This window comes from Fistularia commersonii, chromosome 23, assembly GCF_037954325.1.
Source record: "Fistularia commersonii isolate RoL2024-O1a breed Wild chromosome 23, RoL_Fcom_v1.0, whole genome shotgun sequence".
Lineage (NCBI taxonomy): Eukaryota > Metazoa > Chordata > Actinopteri > Syngnathiformes > Fistulariidae > Fistularia > Fistularia commersonii.
Window position 1 is genome coordinate 8,421,093 of NC_141306.1, and position 27,225 is coordinate 8,448,317.

General features: G+C 43.4%; 1 protein-coding gene across 1 annotated transcript in view; it reads left to right on the forward strand.

The window, feature by feature from the left end:
• The first annotated feature begins 226 nt into the window (after positions 1 to 226).
• The window catches only part of npr2 (natriuretic peptide receptor 2), a 62,640-nt gene continuing 35,641 nt past the window's right edge, over positions 227 to 27,225 (forward strand). Inside the window, exons 1-7 of the mRNA XM_086171123.1 lie at positions 227 to 1,231; positions 10,368 to 10,549; positions 14,680 to 14,793; positions 15,069 to 15,204; positions 16,431 to 16,525; positions 22,375 to 22,510; positions 25,370 to 25,454. Coding sequence (XP_086027249.1) covers positions 454 to 1,231; positions 10,368 to 10,549; positions 14,680 to 14,793; positions 15,069 to 15,204; positions 16,431 to 16,525; positions 22,375 to 22,510; positions 25,370 to 25,454 — 1,526 coding nt within the window. The 5' untranslated portion in view covers positions 227 to 453. The remainder of the gene's footprint in view (positions 1,232 to 10,367; positions 10,550 to 14,679; positions 14,794 to 15,068; positions 15,205 to 16,430; positions 16,526 to 22,374; positions 22,511 to 25,369; positions 25,455 to 27,225) is intronic.

The window sequence follows — 27,225 nt, forward strand, 5'->3', positions numbered from 1 at the left end:
TATTTCATTGCATTTAATTTTTTTTTCATTTTGAAAATACGTTTTTTTTTTTTGTTTGTTTTGCTTATTTGCTCGAATAAAAACATCACCCTTTGCGTCCAAATCTTTTTTTTTTTTTTTCCACAGTCAACTTTCTCACCGGTAGCGCGGCGGGTCATTTCTTACAGTGTGTGACGTGTGGGGGGCCGAGCAGAGGGCCGATTTAAGTTGCAGTCATCCGGATGGATGTTATCGCCGTCGGAGAGACGTCGAGGGGTGCGCTGCGCTGCACCGGAGGGAGAGAGAGAGAGAGAGAGAGGGAAAGAAATAGAGAAAAAAAGAGAGAGAGGGGGGGGAGAGAGAGGTTTTACGCATGGGGGGCGCACTAGGATGACGCGCGGTCTGACTTTATCGGACTTTTGAAAGAGAGCCAGAAGAAAAAAAAAAAAAAAAGAAAGTGGGGTGAGGGTACTTATGCGCCGGGGAGTCCCGGTCGGACGTGCCTGCGCTCCGCTCTGCGCGCTCCCGGCGGCCGCACGGAAGTTGGGGAAGATGGGATGCGGACGCGCCTTGGGATGCTGCCTGGTCGCGGCGTCGCTGCTCGCCTGCCTCCCGCCGGACTGCGCGGGGAACATCACGGTGGCGGTGATGCTCCCGGACAACCACCACAAGTACCCGTGGGCTTTACCGCGCGTCTTCCCGGCGCTCCTCATGGCGCACGAAGACCTCCACGGGAAACACGGGCTGCTGCTCGGCCGCTCCGTGCACATCCTCAACTACAGCACGGAGGACCCCCTGGCCGGGTCGTGCGCGGAGAGCCGGGCGCAGGTGGTGGCCGTGGACGCCAAGCTGTACATCCGCCCGGACGCGTTCTTCGGCCCGGGTTGCGTGTACCCGCTCGCCTCCGTGGGTCGCTTCGCGTCCCACTGGAAGCTCCCGCTGATCACGGCCGGCGGCCCCGCGTACGGTTTCGACAAGCAGGAGGAGTACCGCACCATCGTGCGCAGCGGGCCGTCCACCACCAAGCTGGGCGAGTTCGCCAACGTGCTCCACACGCACTTCAACTGGACGTCCCGCGCCGTGGTGGTCTTCCACGACCTGCGCCACGACGACCGGCCGCACTACTTCCTGTCGGAGGGGATCTACCTCAACCTGAAGGAGGAGATGAACATCACGGTGGAGGCCCAGCCTTACGAGGACGACTTCAAGAACTACAAGGAGCACATCGGCTTCATGAAGGAGCGCGGCAGGAGTAAGTCTGGCGTCTTTAAAAAAACTATAAAAACAACTATCTAAAGCATTGCATCTGTAGTGTTAACACAAATACTCCCCTAGTACCCAGGGGATGTATGAAATTCATCCACGGAAAGCAGTCCATGTCGTTGTTTTTTCCACATTTACTTGAAATTTGAAGTCAAACCATAGAAAGGTTTCCATATTTGTTTTTAATTCTATGTAACATAGGCCATTAATCCCCTCCGAAAGTAGTCCATATCTATCTTTTTCAATTGACTTCAAATTTGAAATGAGGAGAAGAAGTCTATGTCATTTTTTTTTTGCATTTACTTACAATTTGAAATCAAGTCACTGAAAGCTTTCCATTTTTTTTATTCTATGCAACATATGCAATGAATCCCCCCTGAAAGTAGTCCATATCTATCTTTTTCGATTTACTTCAAATTTGACATGAACCCCCAGAAAGAAGTCCATGTCATTTTTTTTTTTTGCATTTACTTACAATTTGAAATCAAGTCACTGAAAGCTTTCCATTTTTTTTAATTCTATGTAACATAGGCAATGAATCCCCCCTGAAAGTAGTCCATATCTATCTTTTTCAATTTACTTCAAATTTGAAATGAGTCCCCAGGAAGAAGTCCATGTCATTTTTTTTTTTTTTTGCATTTACTTCAAATTTGAAATCAAGTCACTGAAAGCTTTCCGTATTTTTTTCAATTCTATGTAACATTTGCAATGAATCCCCCCTGAAAGTACTCCATATCTATCTTTTTCGATTTACTTCAAATTTGGAATGAACCACCAGGAAGAAGTCCATGTCATTCTTTTTTTGCTTTTACTTAAAATTTGAAATCGAGTCATAGAAAGCTTTCCATATTTTTTTTTTGTATGTAAATTTTGTGAAGTGAATCTCTCAGAAAATAGTTCATGCCATTTTTTAAATTTACTTACAATTTGAAATCAAACCCAAAAAATTAGTCATTTTTTAAAATTTTCTTAGAATTTCAAATTAGAAATGAGCCCCAGAAAGGAGTCCATATCATATTTTTAATTTACTTAAATTTTGAAATGAAACCTCAGAAAGCCCTCCATATTTTTTTTTTATTTTATGTAAAAATTTGAAATGAATCCCCCAGAAAATAGTCCATGTCATTCTTTAAAGTTTACTTATAATCTGAAATCAAACCCCAAAAAGTAACCCTTTTTTAAATTTTACTTAAAATTTGAAATTGGAAATAAGCCCCAGAAAGGAGTCCATATCATATTTTTAATTTACTTAAATTTTGAAATGAAACCTCAGAGAGCTTTCCATATTTGATTCAATTGTATGCAAAAATTTGAAATGGCCCCCCAGAAAGTAGTCCATATCTATTTTTTTCAAGTCTCTTAAATTTTGAAATAAAACCCCATAAAGAAGTCCACATTTTATTATGTCACTTGGGACTGAATATTAAAAAAATGAATAGAATTGGAAATATAATCACATTTTTAATATCATCAAAAAAAATAATTGAAAAATAATCATTTTCCCACGCGCAGTTCTTGCTAAATTACTAACCAGCACTTATGGCAGGTGTTATTAATATTTCCATCTCATAGTTTGACGTCCGGGAAGCTGAAAGACAGAGCCTTCACTCGTGGTGTATTTTATTTGATCCACTTTTGGAGATGCTGAGTGAGTTCACAGAGGTTGGACTGAAGTGAGTCCAGAGAAAGGCGTGCATATTACACGCATATAACACAGGAATGCTGCTCTCCTGAGTTATTAGTGAGCAAACCGTGTGTTTGCAGGCGTGCGAGATGATGATGATGATGATGATGATGATGATGATGATGATGACACGTTTGTCTGGGGGCCAAACATGTCCGGCACTTGTTGTGCGGCGACGGCCCCTGGAATGGTTCACCCGCCGGACACGAGGTTTATTACGCGGTAATAAGTGGGTATATTACTGTGGCTCAATTTGTAACTTTGGAAAATGAATCAAAGGGAGTCGCTCGGCTGTTAACAGACGAAAAACAGTGTTGTCAGTGCAACAAGGACCCCGTTTAACCACTCGTCGCTGCTCTCGCCCAAAGTTTAATTAACTGGAACATGGTGAGACTGACTTCATCGTTACTGCTGCTGCGGAGCTGGATGTGTGACAGAGGCTGGGATTATGGCTTGTGATTACTGGCTGCGAGACAGAGATCTAAATCCAGAACTGGAGTAACAAGGCACGATTTATTAAAAAAAAAAAAAAAAAAAAGAAGCGCAGGGGGAGAAGTGTGCAGAACATGTCGAAGCTGTGATTGAAATCATGTCGTTTTGTGTTACAAATGTAGTTCCCGGCGTGAGATGGTAAAATAAAATAAACCCCCCTCTGGTTTGAGAGGTTATCCTTTATTTCCATCCAGGAAAGGACCGCTCCGGACTTTTATTGCGCTTTCAATCATGAAAACCTCACGTTCAAGTTCCCTGAAAATGTTCCCGACGCTTCAGCTCTGTGGAGAGATCCGATAGTCGGGCGGCCCTTTTTCCTTTTTTAGCGTCTGGTTTCGAAATGGACGTCCAGCATTCGGCGAGAACCCGGAAAGTCCAAGGTCACGACACCCAAATGCACTTGACGTTGGAAATCGTCACGAGCAGTGTGAGAAAACATGGGGATTTAATGTAAAAACCCCAGGTTTTGATAGAAAAAAATGAAATGATGATCACGCGGAAAACGGTAAATATAAAGTGCATTCATGTCGACCCTCTTAGTGCTTATAATTCATGAATTCACCGATGCGCAACTGCTATTTTCTTGCACACAAGAGCAAAATGTCAGTGTTGAGCTCCTTCTCGATCGGTGACCGATCCTCCTCTCGCGTCCGGGGGGGTTGTGGAGGTATTGGCCGGCTTCGGTGACGTTTTGTATTTACAGATCCGAAAGGGCCAAACTTGCTGTTCCCGTTTTACGGCGGGCGACTGCACAGAAGCACTATTAATACTATAAGTACTATAAATGAACAGTTTGTCAGAAATAGCTCCGGCAAATAGCGTCCCCCCACCTGCAACCACAAACAGCTGCTTTCTGCTCCCGTCGAGGCCGCTGATACAAATCACCGTTAATATAAAGAGGCTTTAAGTGTGTTTTAAATGTGTGTGTGTGTGTGTGTGTGTGTGTGTGTGTGTGTGTGTGTGTGTGTGTGTGTGTGTGTGTTGTGTAGGAGTTTCTTCTTTTTAGAGAAACAACACTGATGCTGTGCGCCGTGTCTCAGTTTAGATGTTTTTAGGCTAAAGCGGCGTTTCACCGCCTGGTTAGCGGGAAGTCGACCCTAAAAAACAGTTTTAGCAGAAATGAGAGCCGATAATCAACACATCTGAGTCAATACTTGGAGATCTGATTGACTTTACGGGAAAATAAGTAATGAAGAGTTAATAAAGAATCGTTTTTTTTTTTTGGTGTCACTTGTGGTCCACTGAGCTTGTGATCATTTTATTTTTCTAATTATAAGATGAGTGCGTCTTATCAGCAGTTCTGTTAAAACTGCTATTTTTTTTTTTTTATAGTTATATATAATAGAAACAGTAATAGAAACAGTAATAGAAAAAAAAAATAGTTTGAAACTTTTTCCTACACATACCAGATTATAAAAAAGTCTATAGAGTTATTTAGTGTGAGGAAAATCGAAATGTAATGCCCTCATATCAACACTCAGTGTGGCAAAGATACAGACAGAAGAAAATTCTTGGAAAAAGAATATAAAGGATTTATACATTTATTAATTTTTTCATTATTTATACTGCTTATCCCTCACTCGGGGTACGAGGAGGGTCACATAAAGAGACATATATTATGTGGCTTTATATGACGTATGGATGAGAGGGTGAATGTCTCTGCAACCCTGAGTGCAGGTTAAGCAGTGTAGACAATTATAGGATGAATGACTGAAAATAAAAGGGGACACACACACACACAGACACACACATGCACTCACACAACCCTGAGGATTTGAAAATCTTGCGTGTCATGAATGATTGACAGGACGATTGGCGTTCAGAAGGCTTGCATTTGTTGGATCACATTTCCAATCCCATTACCGAAAAACGGATTCAGATCAAGATCGGCTCCATCCAAATCCAGCGGTTGGTGATGTTTTCAGAACAACACGTCGAACAAAAGTAGAAAACAGTCTTGAATGCGACTGAATCGGAACCTTAAGTTGTTCGGAAAAGTCCGGCGTGTGAAAAGTAACTGCAACCGTCATCGAATTTGTATTTTACGTGCGGAAGTGCAGATGTATGGGAATCCACGTTAGTCTTGGTCCTCACGCCTCCATTTATAATGCATCGTATTTCTCTCAATGAAGTTTGCAAGCAATCGTTTTTTTAGGCAGGAGCAAAGTCCGCTGCCCCGGTCCGGCTCGGGCGAGACGGGTCCAGGTCGAGCGTGTTTCTTGCACGCTGTCGGGGAATAAGATAATAACCGGAGCGTAAAGGTAATTAAAATCGGGTGGAGCATCAGCAGGGGGGAGCGGGCGAAAGAGAATTCCACCCTCCTTCTGCTCCCCGTGGATGAGTTATGAGGCTGTGGAGAGCAGGAGGTCAGAGGAGCTAATGGTTCTGTCAGGGCTTGTTGTTCCCGGACGCTCGCCCTCCTCCCTGCAGGTAAACCCCGATCCAGAAGCAGAGCCTCACGTCAGACCCAAACATCTCTCTCACGTCCAATTCCACAAATTCCTCTTTTTTAGTACCTGGAAAATAGATCGTGGGAAGCTACGGTTTGTTGATGCTTTGACGGATTGGCTCCTTAATGCTGTTATTTTCCACGTATGAGACTTTTGTGTCCGAAAAATATGTTTTTTTTTTTCTTATTCACGTGGTGCTGAGAGCTTTACATTTAAATTGTGTCGTTGTACATTACGATGGCGTCATCCTGTTGTTTTTGATGTGTTTTGGATCGGAAGTGCAACTTCTTGGGCTGGGATCACTTTGATATCCGGTGTTTGTTCCGTCTGGTGGAGTTCGGGGGCGTCTCGACGTTCCGCCGTCTTTAAAACACTATAACACTCGCGTAAGGTGCTTTTGGAAGACAAAAAAAAAAACAACCCGTCACGTTCCTGAGATTTCGAAAGTCTCGCACCGGTGCGGAAATAACTATAATCTGTACTTGTCATTCAAATACTTTTCTCTCGTCGTCATTGGTTTATTGGAGCATTTCAGATCTTCTGCATGTCATGAAGACACATCCGACTGTTCATTCATTCCCATTCATATCAAAAGCAGCCCGTTAAATGAGAAATCGCATTGATGTGAAATAACCTTTTTCTGTAAACATATTTCCGCTCCTCAGGGCGTCTCACGCTTCCGTCTCACCTTGATGTTTCTCGGTCTATTATAGGGATACGGATATGCGTGAATGGACGAATACATCAGGCTGTGTGTTGTTTTTCTCCCAAATATGAAAAGAACATCTCTGGACAATGAAATACCAACTCAGATGTCATCGCCGAAATGCTTTCGACTAAAAAAATAGTTTGACCGTGCAGCAGCAGCAGAGGACGCATTTACATATTTTTTCTCGCTGCCGAATTCCCAAGACTGGTAGAAGCTGCGTGCAGATTAGAGCATGGAGAGACAATGAGGGCGCGGGATAATCCTCTCTGAAAAAGATCCCGCTTCAACACTGTCATGTCAGAAGATCCGGCGTAATCCAAATGTGAGTGCAACAAAAACAAAAAAGGAAGCTTCTCGGGCCGCTCTTGTTTGCGATTGTCTGAGGAGTCGTTTACAACGGCGGAGAATGTCCGACCGTCTGATGGATAATACCGGTGTCTCGCGGAGACGTGGATGAAATGGGTCGAAGAAAAGGTGCCGTTCCACTTTTTTTCTTTTCCTGGGAATTGATTGACAGCTTTAATTGCTCACCCGCCAGAAATCGAGTGTGATTATCTGCCACGGATAATGACTGCATTAGTGTCGCGAAGAAGCGGCGCTGGTGCCGCCATTAAGGCTAATGCACCGGGCGGGGCCACGTGACTTCAAATGACCGTCGTGATAGTTTTATTTAGGCCTACATCAAGGGTTGATTCAGATGACTGGATCCAGTTCGGCGTTTTACGGTAAAATAAACCCCTTGTCCGCATTGGATCTGGGCTGGCGTTGGGCTCAGTTGGTTGACAAGGTGTTGGCGGTTCGATTCCCAGATCCTCCCGTCTGCATGCAGAAGCATTTTCGGACAAAACACCGGACCCGCGGCTTGCTCTCGACGGCCCGTTGAGCCTTGCGTGACGGCGCCGCCACCATCGGTGTGTGAATGGGTGAATCATGTCTAAAGCAATTTGAAAGCGCTCTATAAGTCGACAGTGTTTCCCAAAAGGCGTCCCAAAGAAAGAGCAGCTGGGCTTCAGGGGGTAAAAATTGTCTAAAAAAAAAAAATTCATTCTTTCATCCACTGCTTATCCTATCGATCACGGTGCCGCAAATACAAGATAGGAAGTCCTCGGTTTGTGACACCTCCCGACTTAAGGCGTTTTGTGGTTATGTCGCCAACTCCCGTACATTTTTTTAAGGTGGCGTGGCCGAGCAGAGCGGATGAAGGTACTTTGTCGCAGTGAGCTTTACCAGGAAGACAACTCTGTTTCCATTTGCTGGTTATATTTTTGTTTTCGTGCCCTTCATTCTGGCTCCTAAGCGTAATTCACGATTCTGATGTGCCTTGAAGAAAACGAAAGCCATCACAATGGAAGTGAAATTAAATAAAATAAACACTGGGAGTTTGGGGAATCACTAACGGACATTGTCCGGTTGCTTGGGCTGATCTTACCCCGGGGATAAAAAGCGTACACCGGAGTTCCAACATATTGTGAAAATTGCATTTCGCCGTGCTGTACGAACGGAATTCCAATTGTTGGGAATAAGTTGAGGACCTCCTGTATAGACGCACGACCATTCACACATCATCACATCGTCAGTAGGTCAACGTCCCCAACCTTTTTTGTACCAGGAACCAGTTTAATCCATGAAAATGTTTCCACATATAGAGGCGTGTGGGTTCAAATAAAAATTTTTTTGTCAGTTCACAGTATTTCATTTGAATACAATGACGACACTTTATATTAGGCAATTACAATATGAAGTGTGGCAGTAAGGCGAAGGCGGATACGATTGTTTTTCCAAAATAAGATCTGGATAGTCTAATGAAAAAACTAAAATTTGTGCCGAGAAAGATTTTCTTTGCGGACCGGTACCAAATGATCTGGTGACCAGTATCGATCCGGGGACCGGGGTTTGTGGACGCCTCATATAGCACCATTAAACCATTCAGTCTGTCAGTTTAGGGTCTCCGATGAACTTCCTGCATGATTTTGGCCAGTGGGAGGAAACAGGAGAACCTGGAGGAAACAAGTGTAGCAAATGCAAACTCGCAACCAGGGACTTTCTTGCCGTCGGGCGGAAGTGCTAAACCACTGCGCCATCGTGCCGCCCCCCTAAAAAAAACAATTATACACAATTGTGTTTGTGGAACCGGCTCCAGGTCCAGCCTCCAGCTGCAGCCGAGATAAGGACCTTTTTTCCCCCCGGAGCGCCTTTGCATTTTTGTTGGGGGGCGTCCAAGAGACAAAACTACTTGGCGGTGTTCGGGGTCTCGGCAGCAGCCTTGTGTTGCTCGGGAGGGGAGCCCGAGCAGCTGCTCACGCTTTTCACCGCGAGTTGAAAAATAATGGCGTTTTTGACATTTTTGGCTAAGCTAAGGGATGCTGCATTCACGAAGGGTGTCCGAGAGAAGGGACGGCTGACCCGCTCAGACCTTTCATCAATAGTTGATGAATTATCATTAAATAAGGCAAATATTGTGCAATATTTCATTTCGTAACAGTACACGACAATTTTTCCTTTATCATACTATTGTGCACTCCTTACCTCACTTGTTACTAAGACACTTATAGTTTTATCACTTGTTTACTAAGACACTTTATAGTGTCACTGAGACACTTTATACTTTATAGTTTATTTTATTTCTAATTCTGCCTTTTCTTTTCATTATTTATTACTGTTATATTTTCTGTAACTCTGGCACAACAATTTCCTTCGGGATTAATAAAGTTGTTCTTATCTTATCTTATCTTATCTTAAATATAGAGAAAAAGGTTTTTGTTTTATTTTGTTGCTGTCAGACGGGGTTTTTTCGGTGTCTTCCTTGTGCGTCACGGCAAGACTCGCCGAAACTTCTCACCGATTTTGATCTTTTCTGCCGCCTCCCCGGTCTCTTCGTCTGAGATCGGGGTTCGGATTCCCCCCCCCGCTCGCAGATGCGGGCATTTAAAATCCCGACATTTATTGGAATCAGCCCCTGTGAAATTTAAAACAACGCCACGTGCTCGTAATCCGCCGCTGAGATTGTGTTGCAGATGTGAGACGGCGAAAAAAAAAAACGTCGGAAAAAAGCGTCACGTGGTCGCGTTTGGCTGGAAGTCGTTGTTGTGGTCGCGTAGAAAAACAGCAAAGAGGCACTTGAAATCCAGCACGCCGACTTCAAGTACACTTGATTATTCGGGTTTGATGCAAAACAGCCCTTCATTACCATATATTCATACTGGATGCTAATCGATCATATAATAATAGATACCGTTCATATTTCGTAGTTCAAACCAACACCTGGAATTAAAAAAAATCTTCAGCAGACAGTCACAATTGCGGTTTAATTAAGTAAAAATTACGTCATCATCGTCATGGTTTTCTCACCACCCAGGCAACTTTGTGCCGCGGCATGTTCCGGGGCTCAGGGGTCAGGGGTCAGGGGTCAGGGGTCGGCGGCTGGGTGGGGGCAGAGGCAAATGGAGGCGGAGCGGCTTGTTTTCTTTCCAAATCGGACACGGAAGAAACTGCAAATGATCAGGTTGAGTTGCCGAACAGGCCTGGTTTTGGGGCCGGAGTGGTCAGTGACGTAGGTGTGACGTGGCGGAAAAAGATATTTTAAATATCCTTTTTTCATGAGTTATTCCTAGAAAACCTCAGATCTGGTTGCAACATGGCTTTATTACACGTTTATACATCTCTTATTACAACCCGCTCCATCAGCGATTGTGCTTGAAAATGACGTTATTGATATTTGTCGAGCTGGTGTTTCAAGTCAAGGCTGACGGAGGATTTAAAACTATATCTTCTGCGTCCCTTCGCCCCCCAGTCGTGTACATCTGCGGCCCGCTGGACACCTTCCTCTACATCATGAAGCTGTTCAACAGCGAGATCCAGGACCCGGAAAACTACGCTATTTTCTACCTGGATGTCTTCGCGGAGAGCCTGACGGAGCGTAAACCGTGGCAGAACGCCGATCCCGACTGGATGGATCCCATCAAGGTCTTCAAGGTAAAACACACACAGAGTGAAAAAGAGATTGATCCGTTTAAGGACTCCTCTGACGCACTGATCGGATGTGGGTTCTGCGTTTTATCCGGGAAAGAGGAAATAATAAAAAAAGACTGGAACTGCCGTTTGGCTTGAAAACGAACGTCTGTCTACGGATATGCAGTTTGCAATTCTTCCCCGTCTTCTCTCTCTAATCCTGAATTCACGCGGGCCTTTCTTACTGTGTTACAGACCCAAATCCAGTTGAAAACATAATATTGGCTCGAACGCGGCGCTCGTTCCAAGACGTTCCTTCAAACAAATCACGATGCCTCGGTATTATTATTATTATTATTTCTCGCTGTCGTCACTCGGATCCATAAAATCCTTGTGAAAATATTTATGAACTCAAAGTCACTGTCTCGTCTAATGAAGCGACGTCTGAAAAGCGTCTCCTGCTTTTTAAGTGATACGGAAGATATTAGCGGCGGGTTCATCTGAGACCCTAAACGTCCAGATGTGTGAATGGTTGAATGTCTCTATATGTCTCCCGCGACCCCGAAACTCACAGATAATGAATGATTGAATATAACCCGACTCTTCTTTATATTCAGCTGTGTAATTATTGCCGTGTACCGAAGATACCTGAGATGAATGGAATTTTCTCTTCTTTTCACCGCGTGTGAGATTATTTTGCAGGGCCTTTATTTCAAAAACCATCGACAAGGTCGGCCGTGAAAATGTAGTCGCTTCGGCGGCGTCCTGTTTCAAATGTTCCTGCGGCTCACACGGAAATTAGGCAGAAATCGCGCTTTAGCGGTGGAAAAATTATGTTTTTTATTTTGTGAAAAATAACGCCAGCGGGGGCAGCAGAGAGCAACTTGCTTCACCTATTTTTGCTTCTGATTTATAAACATGTCAAGGCCTCTCACACATACACACACACACACACACACATACGTGCACGCATGTGCATGTTCACGTGCCGGTGTAGCGGCTTCTTTCTTTAGCGGTTTCTTTTATCTCACCCTAGATGCTCCAAACCAGTGACATCATTATCGCCACGACGATCGGAGCGTTATTTTCCTGTGCGGTTTCACTAAAGCCCGTGTTTTTATCTCAAATATCCCCCAGACGTCTCAGGATCGTCAGTTCCGAAGGGGAATTTATCTTTCACTTTTGGCAGCGCCGACGGGATTCTTGGTGAAAAATGACCGTTTGACCTCGGCGGAGTTCACATGTAGACCTTTAGACGGCTTTACACAAATAGCCAGTGGGATGAAAAGGGGTTTTTGTTTAATACCGTGACTCCTGGGAAATTTCACACGTGTTTACGCTCCTTAAAAAGTGTTATCCGGGTGAATAACGGCAGACAAAAGATTGAAACTTGATGGCCGATGCAGGCAAATAACCACCAGACAGGGATTCTGGTCCGGGAGGAGACGGGATGGTGGAATCCAGAATCGGCGTCTCACTCCGAGGGCTCGTCCTCACGCAGAAAAAAAAAACACATGAAAATATTCGCGAAGAAATGTTTGAAGTCGGCACTCGGCATACGGGGAACGCATCGAATCGTAACTTTTTAAAGTGGATTAGGAACATTTTGACGTGGATTTGGAACGTTTTTGTGTGGATTTGGAACACGATTAAGCCGGTCTGGTATGTCTTTTTATGGATTTGGAAGGCGTGTAAGCACAGTTGGAACATTTTCGCGTGGATCTGGAACTTTTTCCTCAGGATTTGGAACATTGTAAAGTGGACGCTAAACATTTACCCGTGGATCCGCAGCATTTGTACCTGGATTCGTGACATTTTGTTATAAATCTGCAGCACCCTGACATGGATTTGGAAAATTTTCATGCATATTTGCCGCGGGATTTTGAACATTTCCATTTCAATTCGAAACATTTTTTCATGGATTTGTAACTTTTTCATGTGGATTTGGAGCAATTCAAAGCCAACCTGGAACATTATTCGATGGGTTTTTTTTTGCAGATTTGCAACGTCTACGACACCAAGTCCAAACTTTTCCATGCACTAGCTGGTGTTGCAGTGTCTTATTATCATGGACGCAAGCAGAGGTGCAGGCAGGAGCCTCATCTTCGTAACGCGGGCCAATTGGGGCCCTCGGAACAGTCTTTTTTTTTTTTTTTGTGAAATCAAATCTTTGTGTTAGTTTTTTTCTCATGCATATCTGGATCTGGGGGTTTTATCTGTTGGGTTTCAAAAAAAAAAAAACAGGCAAGGAAAAAATGAAAAAGTAACTTTGCAAAGTTTTTTTTTTTTTTTGCTTCAAAATTTGAAAAACAAAATGATTTTTTTTGCTAAAAAATGTCTAGTGACATTGTTAAAATGATCTTTTCTTTTCTTATTTCTATAAAAAAAAACCAAAACGATAGCAAAAAAAAAACAGGCAAAATTAAAAATATTGATTTAGTAACCAGAATAGCCACTATTAGGCTTGTAAACATTATATCTCCTCTTATACATGCTATCAATCAATTTTCTAACAAATTCTAGTGGCAAATTTTCCCGCAGTGACCAGATTTTCTCTTTTAAATCAACAATATTTTTTTAATTTTGTAATTTCATCAATTCTTTTTTAAGTCATTTTAATATTAATTCGTCCTGTATTTTTTGGAGGAACAGTTCATGGCACATAAAGATTTTCATTATTTACCCATTTACCTCATTTACACTAAAAAAAAAGGAAAAATTTGGACTTAGTGTTACTTCTTAGGTAATGATTTTACCGGTCGGCCCCCCTGGACATCAAATTAGGCCGTATGTGGACCAAAATGAGTTTGATACCCCTGGTTTAAACATTACATTTGTTTGTCAGGAAATCTCCAAAAATGACCCACAGCGGAGCGAGGTTTTTACTTGAACGACGGGAAAGCTCTGGAGATGCTCTCAAAGCTCACTCTTTCGACACACACCCACACACACACAGACACACACACGCTTACACAAAGTCTTGCCATTAGTCAGTGACAGGGCATGTTTTCGCTCAGAGCGCCGCGAGTCAAAGCACAGCAGAGAAACAGCGGGAAAAGTTGCTTAATTCATCACTTGCATGTCAATCTGGCGTCTGTTAATCCCCTTAATTTACTCTGCGCTAACTCAGCCGAGCGGCTTTCTCAATACGGCGTAATTGACTGTTCATTTTCTTGAAAAGGGAAAAGAATAAACGGTAGGCTGAAATGATGATGTATCACGACTCGCTCCGCTTTGGCGCGCTCTCGTCGTCGAGTCGAGTATGTTTTTCTCGTAATTCTCCTCCACCTCCAGCTTTTATCCTTTCCCGTTTGAAAATCATCTCAACCGCCGTGTTTGTCGCGAGTTTAAAAACGATATATCTGCGCTTTTAATATCCCCCTATAACGGGAGGGCCTTGTGTGTGATAGAAGAGGCAACAGAACCAAAGGTCTTTTGAGACAAATATTTGGCTTGGAATGAGCGGGTGTTCTTTTCTGCAAACCACGCCCCCCCCCCCGCGTCCAATTTGGTCTTATTATTTGAAAAAGCATATAAATTCAGTCCGAAGTGTTTAAAAGGCATTTAAACTTAACGGTCGCATCAATTTCGACGTATCGACCCGTCGTTCATTTAATGCAAAATAGAGCTGAAAATTTAAAATCCTGTCCAAACGCTGACGTTTATTTATTCTTTTCTGGCATCGTCTCCCAATAAGTGTAACAATGGACACACACACACACACACACACATTCATGTAAACTTACCAGCGGTTCATGTGTATGATTTATCATTATAGTTGCACCTCGAGGTCAAAACATTGCATGTAAAATCAGAAAAATCAAAGATAACGGTGCACGAAATCTGAAAGTTCCGTGCTGAGCTCAGCTCAAAGAGCGACTGACACGAATGAAAATCATGCATAAAGTGACAGCCAATCCCAGGTGGCGCTGAGGGCGAGAGGCGGGGTCTCTTTTGGCGCTGTCACCTGTCAATCACGCGCGACCACTCACACCTCTGGGTCACTCAGACGGGATTTAGGAGTGTGAGAGGAGGCCGGGGAACCCAGGTGAACCCGGACGAAGTCGACCGCTTGGATCGAACCTTGAACCGTCACATCGGATTTGTCTGACGGTTTCCCTCCCCCCCGTTTTTTTTCTCTCCCGTCTCTCCAGTCCGTTTTCATCATAACGTATCGGCCTCCTGACAATCCAGAATACAAGGACTTCCAGCGAAGGCTGCACGCCAGAGCTCAGAGGGACTTCGGCGTCCATCTGGAACCGTCTCTGGTAGGTTTTAAGACGCTAAAAAAGGTCTTCTGTCGTCCAATAAAGAATCACTTTGTGCTGAGCGACATCGTATCAGCTCCTTGTACGTTACGAGATTTCACGTGCACTTTTAGATAGAACGGTAGAAGTGACACGGTCTGACATTTTTGTAAATCCGGAGATAAAAATGAGAAGCAGATGAAATAACGGAGCTTAAAGAGATCTTTGTATACCGTTTTTTCACCTATTAGAATGAACTGGTTGGTTAATTGTGTCTTTTTATCTGCTGGCCGCAGATGGACTACATCGCCGGCAGCTTCTACGACGGTTTCGTGCTTTACGCCATGGCCTTGGAGGAGACGTTGGCGGAGGGCGGCGCCCAGAACGACGGCATCAACATCACCGGGAGGACGCAGAACCGACGCTTTTGGGGTGAGCGCCGGGCGTCCGTCTCAGAATCAAACCCATTCGCTTTCAAACGCACATTTTTGCGGCCGTGCACGGACACACAAACGCGTAAGCCCTTATGCAAAACGTCGGCCTTTCGCAGGACTTTCTGCCCGAGGGTCTCACGGTCTCTAGATCCATATGTGCTCGGCACACACTGCGTCCAATTGTGCTTTTTTTTTTTTTTTTTTTCTAATCCAGATATCTCCACATGCAGGGCACAACGCCAAACGCGCACTTGATGTTAATGACTTTGCAGATGAGCGAAATCTCGACCTCCACTCCGAAAGGCGCGTGGTCATTTGAACCGCCGCTCAGCTGACAGGCAGCGCCAAGCCTCCCAAATGTGATTACAATCTGCTCCTTCAGCGCCGTAATTACCTTGTTAATGAACAGTTATCGCGCAGCACTCCAGTTAATAGTGTGTTTGGTGCTCGATGCCGCTTGTTCAGGCTGCCGCCCCCCCCCTACACACACACACACACACACACACACACACAACTAATTTTGGAGGAAGAAGAACAATGGGGTTTTTGTAGCTTCGGATGAAGAAGGTTAATGATGGCTGTTTTTTGCTCGGCGTGATTGGAAAAGCAGCAGAAAGAGAGAGGGACCGGTTTTGGAAAAGATAATGGAAAAGGCATTATAGCCGGAGGTCTGACTGCTGGAATCCAAACCTTTTCGGATGCAGTTTTTACATATGTTTTTACATATGTTTATAGCTTCACGTTAAGGAGCCTTATATTTAACAATGGAGACACTGTCATACATTTAGATCTGGCCGATGCAGCCGGAAGCTGCATGTTGAAATAAAGTCAGGCGTGGTTTACGGATTAAAGTGATCATGCTGAAGGGTTAAAATCCACTTCTCGTGCCCGCTGCATGTGGGAATGATATCACCGCTATTTTCTAGCTTTTAAGAAATGCTTGTAAATTCCAGAATGTGTTTCTGGCGAGGTTGACACATCCAACGGTTTTAAAAATAAGAAACATTTTGTGTTCTTTTGCGCTCTCATACATATATCATTGTTTGCGGTAAACTTATACTTTTCCTTTCTTTTGTTTTGATTGTCATAATTAACGGCCCTTTTAAACGGAGGGAAAAAAATCCCCCCTCTTCTCTAAAAAAAAATTTCAGTTTGACCCGGACGGACGGTTTCGTGTTGTTGTTGCGACTCGACCTTCACGGTGACGCCTTCTATCTTCCCCAGGGGTGACGGGTCTTGTTACCACCGACCACAAGAACGCCAGGGACATAGACATCAACCTGTGGGCGATGACCAACCACGAGACCGGAGAGTACGGGGTGAGTGACGCCGTCTCTCTCTATTTCTATTGGCCGACCGCCTCGGCGTTCATGTGTTCGTCGACAAGACGAGCGATGGCGTTTTGCTGTTGTCTCCGTTATCTCCTGATTGGAAATGTTTTTCTGTAAAACATGGTTTCGATGTCGGGGGGAAAAAAAAGTCGCTCCCGCGTCAGTTACAGCTTGTTGGGAATCTTGCTGATATTATGTAAAGCCTGGCAAATATGTGGAATTTAAAAACGACTCTTTCCAGGGCAGGAGAAGCTTTTGGAAAAATAAATAAAGCCGGGTAGTTTTGGAAAAGGAATGGAAATCGGCTTCGCGTGTGCCTTTCAGTCTGTGGGCTTCGGTGGAGATGGGCGGAGAAAAATCCCTATTGTTTGATATTGAATTTGCTAGAATAAATGTTTGTCTTGTATCAAACCTCAATGCTTATTTTTGATTTTGGATAAGAAAAGGTTGCGATCGCTTCTGGAAAGACATGAGACACAGCGAGAGCGTGACTGAAGGTTTCCAGTAAAGAAAAGGAAAAACAATTGAATTTTTGAGAAGTTCCTGACTATTGATCAGAAATTGCATGCTTTAACAATCCATCCATTCATTATCTATACCGCTTCCCCTGATCTCAGGCTCACATTGGGCGGGACAATTTAGAGTACACGATTCATTGTAATAGGAAAAGTGCTAAAATCTAGTCCGATTTGACACAAAACTATTCCTATATTTGGTGGAAAATGAACCGGGCTGTTTGTTGTTGAGTCATCTTTTGAGGACTGTGGTCGCTTTTCTCCTTCGAGGCCCCCGTGACGTTTGATTCGTAGCGGCACAGAAACAGGAAACATCTGCTAAAAAGCAGATTTTTGTCAGGTAGGCCAGCAGAAGTACATTTTCTTTGCTATCGTAAGCGGGGAATTGAGGCTATGGTGACATTCTATGCTGATGACTGACTTGTCTGCATTGCTGGCCCGGGTAGTCACTGTTAATCCCGTCCCTCTTGAATATATGAAGTCGTCTGAGTGTGCAGGGCCTCGTCTTGTAACTTAAATGAGGAAAGGGTGAATTTATGCCCCGGTGGATCAATTTACCGATGACCTCTTGAACAAATTGCCTTTTAGAGTAGGGGAAGTGAAGTTTTAATTATCTGGGACGCAGAGAATCCAAAGCATCCTCTGAGGTTTGACCTCTCAGAATCATTTGATGAGCTCTGCGAAAATATCGTATCCCAGAGGATGCTGCCGGTCTCGTAGTTGACAAATAAATGTAATCGAAGGGGTCGGCCCACCCACGTTTCCACAGTTTTCTCAAAATCTGCCCGTAAACCTCTCCTGTGTGAAATGTGATGGCGTGGAGTCGGACCGAGTCTCAGCCGTCGAAACTTTTTTTTTCATCTCCGGTTTCATCGCTCCGCTTTATCGACGAGTCGGTTAGATACCTTTGCCTTAAGGGAAATCACTGGGACTATGAAAGCGTATAAAAGAGGCGCAAGTGTCACGAGGAATCCTCAAATGGGTCGAAAACAAACCTTTCGGCCCGGACAGTTAGAAGGGGAGCTTACTATCTGGAGAAAGATTTGAACGTTGATGGCCTCTTTAATTCATTTTGCATTAATATCAATTCCCCCCTTGACACTACATCCCATACTCTAATTCCGTCCCAACCTGCACGCTTTCTCTTAAAACCCCTCACTCGAGGTGACAGGGATATCATGCGGGAGGAGGTTCGATTGGACGGTGACGCACGATTACGCGTAAACTCAACAGAACGGCATCACGGTGCCTCAGATGCCACCAACGCAGCTCCGCCCGAAGCACTAAGTGGCACATCCTTCGCCCTACATTGCCTCAGAAGACTATTCCGGAGATATTTGTCCCACCACTGAACTCGCCATCTTTAGTTCCCCCGCAGACAGAGAAGCGTATTCTAAGTAGACGTCTGTTTTACGAAAAGAAAAAAAGAAAAAAGGCATCGGGACGGCGCCCAAACAGTGGTCACGTGTTGGAGCATCTGGTGACCTTTTTGAGGAAAATGTCATTTTGCACCTCCTAAGGCTTCGTGACCTGCCTGGTTACGGTTTTCTTGATCCTGCTCCCGAGACAGCATCGCTGACCTTTTTTTTTTTTTTTTTTTTGTCATATGATAAACACGTCTTTGCGAACAGAAAAAGCCAAGTAAAGTACTACCAAATAGTTTTTCCTCCATCTCCGTCTCAGAATGGGAAGCTGGTGAAGCAGAAAATAAAAGCAGCAGCCGGGCCAGCTTTCCTCCATTTGTCCTCAATTACAGCCGGGATTATTTTCTCAGAACGGTTTTCAGCACACGGTGATTCTGCTTAGTTTTTACAAACGTCCGTCTTTGCCAGCGTCTGCCGCTGCAATGAGTGGCAAATGTTTAACATCCTGCACGGCAAGAGAATATTACTACCCGGGGTCCCGACTTCACTAATGGTTAGATGCATAAAACCTCAAAATTCCCTCCCGGTCGGAAGAAAATATTTGCATGTGTATCGATGCTCCGCAAACAGCTCTGTGAAGCTCCTGTGTGTTTTATTTATTATTTTATTTATTCATTTATTTATTTACCCCCCGCCTCCCGCCCTCTGAGGGAAAGAACCAAGTGGGTTAGCAAGGTTTGAGTTCAGTCAGAATTTCATAGCAGCTCTTCGATGCCGTCGGGGAACTAACCCCCCCCCCCCCCCCCCCCGCTGTCGCTCAACCTCCGGTTTTAATTGGTCGGTTCGTGCGGTCGATCGACCCGAGAAACCAGCGGCCCCGTTGGAAACAGCTCAGCCTTCAGACCGACAGACCCCAATAACTTCAGTTACCCCGTCGCCCGGCTCTCATGAATACTGGTGTAAAAATGGGCCTTCCCTGTTGTATATTTACAAAACGATCGCAGTGTTTTAGATTGTTCGTCTTTATCCCAAAAATATATGGGATATTATAAATACTGGTAACACGGTGGCTCAGTTTTTTGGCGCAAGAAGGTCCCTGGTTTGATTACGACAGCGAGTCTTTCTGTATATAATAATAATAATAATAATAATAATAATAAGACGAACAACAACAACAGCAACAGCAACAGCAACAACAACAACAACAACAACAACAACAACAACTTCATTTATCCCAAAGGAAATTGTTATGCCAGAGTTACAAGAAAAACACAACAATAATAAATAGTAGTAGAAAATTGCATAAACAGTATAAACAGTAAAAAAAATGAAAAAAGGGGAAAATGAGAAATACAAATAAAGTGTCTTAAGGTCTTAAGTACCAAGTGAAAGATAAGGAGTGCACGAGAGTATGAAAAAATATTGTACATGTAGCTGTTATGAAGTGAAATATTGCACAGTTATGATCATATATACAGATAAGTTTTTACAATTTACAGTAAGTGGGCGAGATTTTTTTTTTTTTTTTTTTTTTTTTTTAGGTTTAAAATTTTGTGATTCCCTGCGGCTGATGGGAGAGGAATTAAAAAGTCTGATAGCCTCAGGTAGGAAAGACAATGGTTGCGTGTCTCTCTACGTAGCTTTGGTCCAGGGTAGATAAGCCGCATAGATAATGAGAAGTATTGGCCTAATTCTTATTTTATTATTTCTATATATTTCAAAGTGTTATGAGCCTCCCCGCGCTCTCATTAACCACACAAAGTCACACAGACACAGAGTAAGACTACGAGTAGCGATCGCACGTCGATTTGAAATGGACGAGGGAAGATGCCCGATGCATGTTACGCTCAGGAGATGCAGAGAAAGACGCGCCGGTCGCTGAGCCAATCAGAGGCCAGGATACAGAACATCACGCTCTGGTATGGTCGCCACCCAAGAAAATGCTTTTTGTTCCATAAAATTAATTGGAATAATAAGGATGTAAAAAAATGTATATAACACAAAAACCTGTGATTTTGCGAAAAATCCACTAGATAAAATTAGATATGTAAGAGATGAGATGAGACGTACTTTAATGATACCACGCTTGGGAAATTGTTAAGAATAGAACAGATGCCGAAACATACTTAAAAAGTATTATAGATTAAAGTACTTAAATACTGAAATTATTAAAATACTTAAAAAGGAAGAAACAAACAAATGAAAGACAAATTACGTCGGGAGCTGCTGCTGCAGGCGGCTTCCTCTCACGGCACCAAAGTGATGTATGGGATACAGCGGGACTGTCGATATTTGCTATTTATATTTATTTATCGCTATTTATGGACGGGAAAAGGAGCATTAACTCTTTCTGCGTCGACCAAAACGCCGGCTCACCAATCAAGCAGAGCTTTGTAGCTACTTTGTCATCAGCTTTTGGATTTTTCCCGTCTCTCTCACTCGCTCTTGCTTTCTATTCCAACCTGGTTTCTGGCTGGCAGAAGGCAGTGTTTCCTCACTGCTGGGGAAATGTTAGGTTTCTGTAGATCCCCTTAAAGAGTGGAATCTAAATTGAAAGTATTCCATTAAAAGCTGACATGACTTCATTGGTTTGTTAGCCTGACAAACAGTTTATTAGAGAGAATATATCAGGCTTGTTGCTGCTCCTCCCTCCTCCAAGAAGTATGTTCTTTGCTCTGGTGACAGCGTCTGAAAAGAGGGAGGCTAATATTTATCACTCGCCTTGATCAAAAAATGTCAAAAATAATTAGCTCAATTTGACCCGAGAATGTCGTGTTCATTAAAATCGCTCGCAGAATCGCGCGGCGTGTTTCGATCTCGGACAAATGTGCATGTGAGCTGTCATTCGGGAGAGACGCGCAGCTAAAGGTCATTCTAATTTTATATTTAGAGTTTCCTCTCGTCTGAAGGATTTGTCCTTTTGGGGCAAATGTGACGAGGGCGTCAGGCGACGGACAGAATCCGGACACAACCTCGATTCCACAGGAAGGTGTGGATTCCCAGAGCGCCATTATAGATTCATAGTCTGTGTTCTGAAACGGTAATATCTATTCTTAAATGCAGGCAGTGAGCGCGAGCGATCCGTGTCTGTCTTGGCTTTCGAGGCGTTCGCACGGTAACACGCTCAGGGTCGCGTCACGACGGGGCCCGAGACTGACCTCGACCTCGTCCAGCACCTTCGGGATGAACTGGAATGCGGACATTTCTCTGGGACGTAACAGCGGTTGACCTCCTGCAGCCAATTGAGAGCAAATCCTTTAAGCAGCTTTCCAATATATATATATATATATATATATGTATGATAAAAATAAACATCTCCAGGGGAGCAGGTGGAGTGAATATTGAGGAATAGTGCATCCAACCCCATGAATTGTCGGGGTCTCACAATATATTCGCAACGACGGCATTAATCCAATGCATTTTTAGCATCGAAATACCGCCGCTGTATTTCAGATTTGAGACCCGATCCCATGAGCCTCCGTTTTTGGCAGAGCAGGAAAATAAAAAAAAAAACCCTCAGGCTTGTTAGAAAAAAAAAGGGGAATTCGCGGACAACAGATGCATCTCGCGCATCTGCAGAGTCGGAATCGAATCCTGTAATTTATGGACGTCTCAGATGAGTCGACGCCCGATGATGACATGAATATCAATGATACTTTCACTTTATTTCCTCCCATTCTACATATTCGGTGAGGTTTTATTCCCTTATTAAACGTATACAACCATGACCTCAACCAACCTCTATTGTAAGTCGCTTTGGATAAAAGCGTCTGCCAAATGCAATGTAATGTAATGTAATGTAATGACGATTTAGCAACACGTGCATTTATCTTTTCCCGTAAACCCTCGCGAGAATGTGTGAGTATTATGCATGTAAGTGCATTATCGTAAATATGCTGATGATGTAGACGTGACATCACTCAATTTTTTCATCTTCTTCTTTTTCCCTGCCTCGCAGCTGGTCGCCTACTACAACGGGACCCTCAAAGAAATCATTTGGTCGCAAACAGAGAAGATTCGCTGGGCCAACGGAGGTCCACCCTTGGATAATCCTCCCTGCGTGTTCTCGGCGGACGACCCCTCCTGCAACGACGGTACGACCCCCCGGATGATTGACAAGCCGAGCGTCCAATCGGAGTCTAGTTTTACCTGCGAGTGACGTTGCTATGAGATTGTGAGAAATAATGAAAATGGGGGTGCGGTTAGGCCACACACACTTTACTTGGTCACACGGTCACCCACATGTTCAATCGCCGCTGATTGGCGAAGCAGCTGGGAAGCATAATCAGACCGGCTCTTGATTCAACGTGAATATAAAAATAAAAAAAAAAACCCTGAGCACGTGACTTGAATTTTTTCTTGAATTTTTTTCTTTGATTTTTTTCTTGAATTTCTTGACTTTTTTCTTGAATTTTTTTCTTGAATTTTTCTTGAATTTTTCTTGAATTTCTTAAATTTTTTCATGACTTGAATTTTTTCTTAGAAAAAGCACGAGTACTCCATCGAGTCATATACCGCCCATACATCACAAGACTCGTGGAAAACCATCATCTCACATCGAAAGACAACTTTTTAAAGTTTTTCGTTGCAGTCCAGTCTCAGACTTTGAATCTCATCTTTTACAAGACTATGACTAGATTCCGTCAGCATTTTTTTTTCCCACCGTGCAATGTTTTCCCCGGATATTTGCAGTCGCAAATATTTCAGTCGCTTTTCCTTCTCCGCTCCGTCGTGATATGTTGCAGAGTTGACGCGGTACGAGCCGAGCTATTCTCGCTCCTCTTTCTGAAGTCCACACCGATTCGGAAGTCCTTTGCCATTCCTGTCCATCCGAAATGTCCTATTTTGCCTGACAGTTCATCTATTGGTCGTCAGTTGTGTTACCTCAAGACTGAAAGACTTGGGATAAAACCAGCGCATTTGTTATTGTTGTAAGCCCGAGACTAGGAAAAAGCCAATCTAAAACAGCTCAGATTACTATTTTACAATTAACAATCTAGATGCGCTACAACGCCTAAAATCCTCCTGACTTTTAGTTTTTGTCCGTGACCATGACAGTCTTTCGGCGTGAGCCCAGCTTACACTTCCTTCCCGGGCCTTTACTAAGTATATATCTTTAGATACTCGACCTGAAGAGGCGTTCAGGGCAGCAGAGGACGGAAAGAAACCACGGCGTCGCACAGTGACGCACCCGACCAAGAGGAAGACGAAGAACTCGGTGTGAACAGGGACAAAACAAATTCGAAAAAAGTGAATATACCTTTTTACATAAAGTAGGGTTTAGTGTAAAAACCAGTGACACACCCATTAGTCTCAATGCGCGTGTGTTTTAATTGACTTTTGCCTGGAAATGCTAGCAGACTGCATGCTCAGGTAAGTCAAGATCTTCACCAGTATTATATCCATATGTACATTTTAGGAATTTGTACTTCCTCAATCTAATATATATACACATACACACACACACACACACACACACACGCGCACGCAATGTCCCAGTCAAAGGCTTCACTTGGGAGTCAAGCATTAATAGCAATGCTACATTCACATTCCAGGTCTGGATGTGCAGCATTGTTTTGCTGCTTATATATATGTATATATATGTATATATGTGTGTTTGTATATATACATATGTATATGTATGTATGTATGTATGTATATACATATATATATATTTGTGTGTGTGTCTGATATCTGCATTTATTCTTTCTTGTCTCAAAAAGAACAGCAACACTTCTAATCTGGAGCAGAATATAAATGATTTCACGCTGACACGGAAGTAATAAAATACAGATGAAAATTCATCTTGTATATCAGTAGCTTTTAAGTCACACATTGTTTTCCCCTTTTTCCTTCAGCGGTGATGGGACATTTTGTGAATGTGTTGGTGTTCAAAATACAAAATAACTCCCATAATATGACATAATGTGTTTTTGTTTAGGAGCCAGTCAGCTGGCTGTTATTGACTTAGCAAAAAAAAAAAAAACAAGGGACACAAATATATCTGCAAAAGTGAATCTGGAAGTACATGTTGAACTAACTTATGCCTTGGAAAAAGTATATTTCTCTTGTGTCACTTTCAATGCTTCCAACCAGCGGCAAATAAATCAACAAGTCAAAAAGCCTCGTCGTTCCGGTTTCCGTTTGCCTGTAAACACACCATTAGAATCACTTTTAAGCCTTTCAGCCTGTAAAAGGCCTCAGACGTCATGGAGCTGCAGACCATATCCCCTCTGGAGCCCCTGTGCTGACTGTTTACGTGTGCCAGCGCAACAAATACCTCTTTTTGATTTTAGGTTGAATGTGACCGTGCGTACGTCTCAAAATGGTATATTCTTCCGTTCGTGCGTATCTTTTTAGCTGTTGAAAGCACCATGAGGAAGTCATTAGCGCCTGTCAGACCGAGAACGGGGCAAAGCGCCGGTGACACTGACCGAGCCACATTTAATGATGGCGACCGCATAAAGAAAATCAATGGGGATTTTTATTGTAAGGGAAAATCAACTGTTGGACATTTTATTTTGTGCGGTAGCGCCTCAAGACCTGAAATCTGCACACTGGGGGCTTTAAATGACAACAGTTTTAAATATTAATTGGTGCTATTTTAGACTTGTTTAGTCGATTCAGGGGAAGTGAAACATCCCCTGCGGTTGATTTTAGAAATTCAATTTCTCCGATTGCGCGCCGCCGTTCCGTGATTATTAACTTGCGGCGTAATTAATCTTTACGAGGGTTTTACATGGATATCGTGATTGTGAAAATGTGTGAAAAGTGTTGCCGGCGTGAGTGTAAGGCTGGCAGACTGCAGCTGCTCTGCAGGAAGCCGGGGGTGTGTGTGTTTTCACGGCACTCTAGTGTTTTTTCTTTTCAAATCCTTTCAAATCTATGTATGTGGACATCTGTTGAACATATGAGAGACAACTGAAGTGGAATCCGTCTTCTCCTGTTTCCAGGCCATCTGCCAGTTCTGGGAATCGTAGCTGTCGGATCCGGCCTGGCGCTCATCATATTTGGAATCTCGAGTTTCCTCATTTACAGGTGAGTTTGAATGCACGGCTCTTTATGGAGTTTTTCAAAACGGGAGAGAGAAAAACAGAGAGTTCGTTTGAAACTGAATTTATGGGTCGTGCTGCAATAGGTGCCAGTGTGGTATTTACACAATTGTCGCCATGGCAACAGCTCAGCAGGTGATGGCGTTAAAGCAAGAGCGAAGGCCGGTTAAGCCGCCGGGTGAGCTCATATATTGGCCCCTGACTGCCCTTCTGGACTCGCTTAATGATCATTAGTGTGTTCATTAACTTTTTCTTTACCGCGGATTAAAGCTAAATGCCACTTATTTTAATAATTTACACCCCGCTGGTGTCAAGATGAACGCCGCGTCCTTGGGTTGTTAAGTCTGCTGGCTTATACGACCTTTTTAAATCCAGTGAGATGTCTGAGAAATGCGCTAATAACTTTTTAAAATGCCCCTGCAAACATTTTAAAGCGCACAAGTGTGTGCGCGTCTGTGTCCGAAGCTGTCTTTTTTTTTAAACACGTGAAGTCATCTGCCATTATGGTATTTAATTTTTTTTTTTTTTTTTCATTTTATTTTTTAAACATGTGAAGTCATCTGCCACTCTGGTATTTAATGTTCTTTCTTATTTTTTTTCATTTTATTTTTTAAACATGTGAAGTCATCTGCCACGATGGTATTTAATTTTTTTTTCTTTTTTTTCATTTTATTTTTTAAACATGTGAAGTCATCTGCCACTATGGAATCTAATTTTCTTTTTCTTTTTTTACATTATATTTTCCAAACATTCAAAAAGCAGAAGGACTTTTGGCTCGGCTGCCTTTCTATGTGCTTGTCCAGGGCAAGAGTTATGGATTGTATAGTTTTTGCCCCAGACAGGCAGAGGTCGGATATCTGATCCCAGATTTATGGTCCACTTCGTTCCTCTTTTGGGATTTATTGAATGAAAACACAAAAAGGAGCAGATCAAGGGTGGATGCTTGTGCACCTCTGTCAAATGAAGAGGTCTGTGCGAGCGATGGAGCTTCCAGACCGATCTGATCTCCGACATCAAGTCTTAGATACAGAAGAGATATGGATTTATTTCAATTTTTAATGAGTTCACATGGTTTCCCGTTCATAGTTTAAACACGAGCCGCGATAAAACCACGTCTCGGCTAAAAGTAAGCCGACGATATAAATCAAGTTCCATGAATCCGCTTGATCTACAAAGAGTAAAAAAGGTGCTAAAAACAAGTTAGCGCTTTTAACTGTTCTGGTGTTTTCCAGCTGCTCCGTCCAGCTCCAAAGCACACATCATATGGAAACACAAACCTATGATTTTTTAACAAACCCATCAGGGATGTCGCACTCCAGTCACTTGTCGTTCAGAGTTCACCGCTGCTTTGGAGCATGTCACCTGTGGGTTTTGGGGGGTTGGATTTGGGGGGTTGTTTTGGCGGCTGTGGGCTGACAAGGGCTCAGCAGCCATTGTTGAAACAGACGCGGGAAAGGAGTTTATGTGTGCGTTTGCCGGCGTCTGCATCCCTTCCCTGTCTCACTTCCAACTCTGATATCAATTCTACAAATTTATTTGTCAATGTCTGGCTACGTAAATACTCGGTCACTCTTTTACCCAGTTGGTTTAAAGCAGGGGTCTCAGACTCGCTGCCCAATATTTTGTGGCCCCCTGCCTGAAATCAAATTTTTGTGTTAGTTTTTTCTCATATGCATCTAGGGGTTTTATATAGTGGGTTTAAAAAAAAAAACGGGCAAGGTAAAAATGAAAAAGTAACTTTGCAATGTAATTTTTGC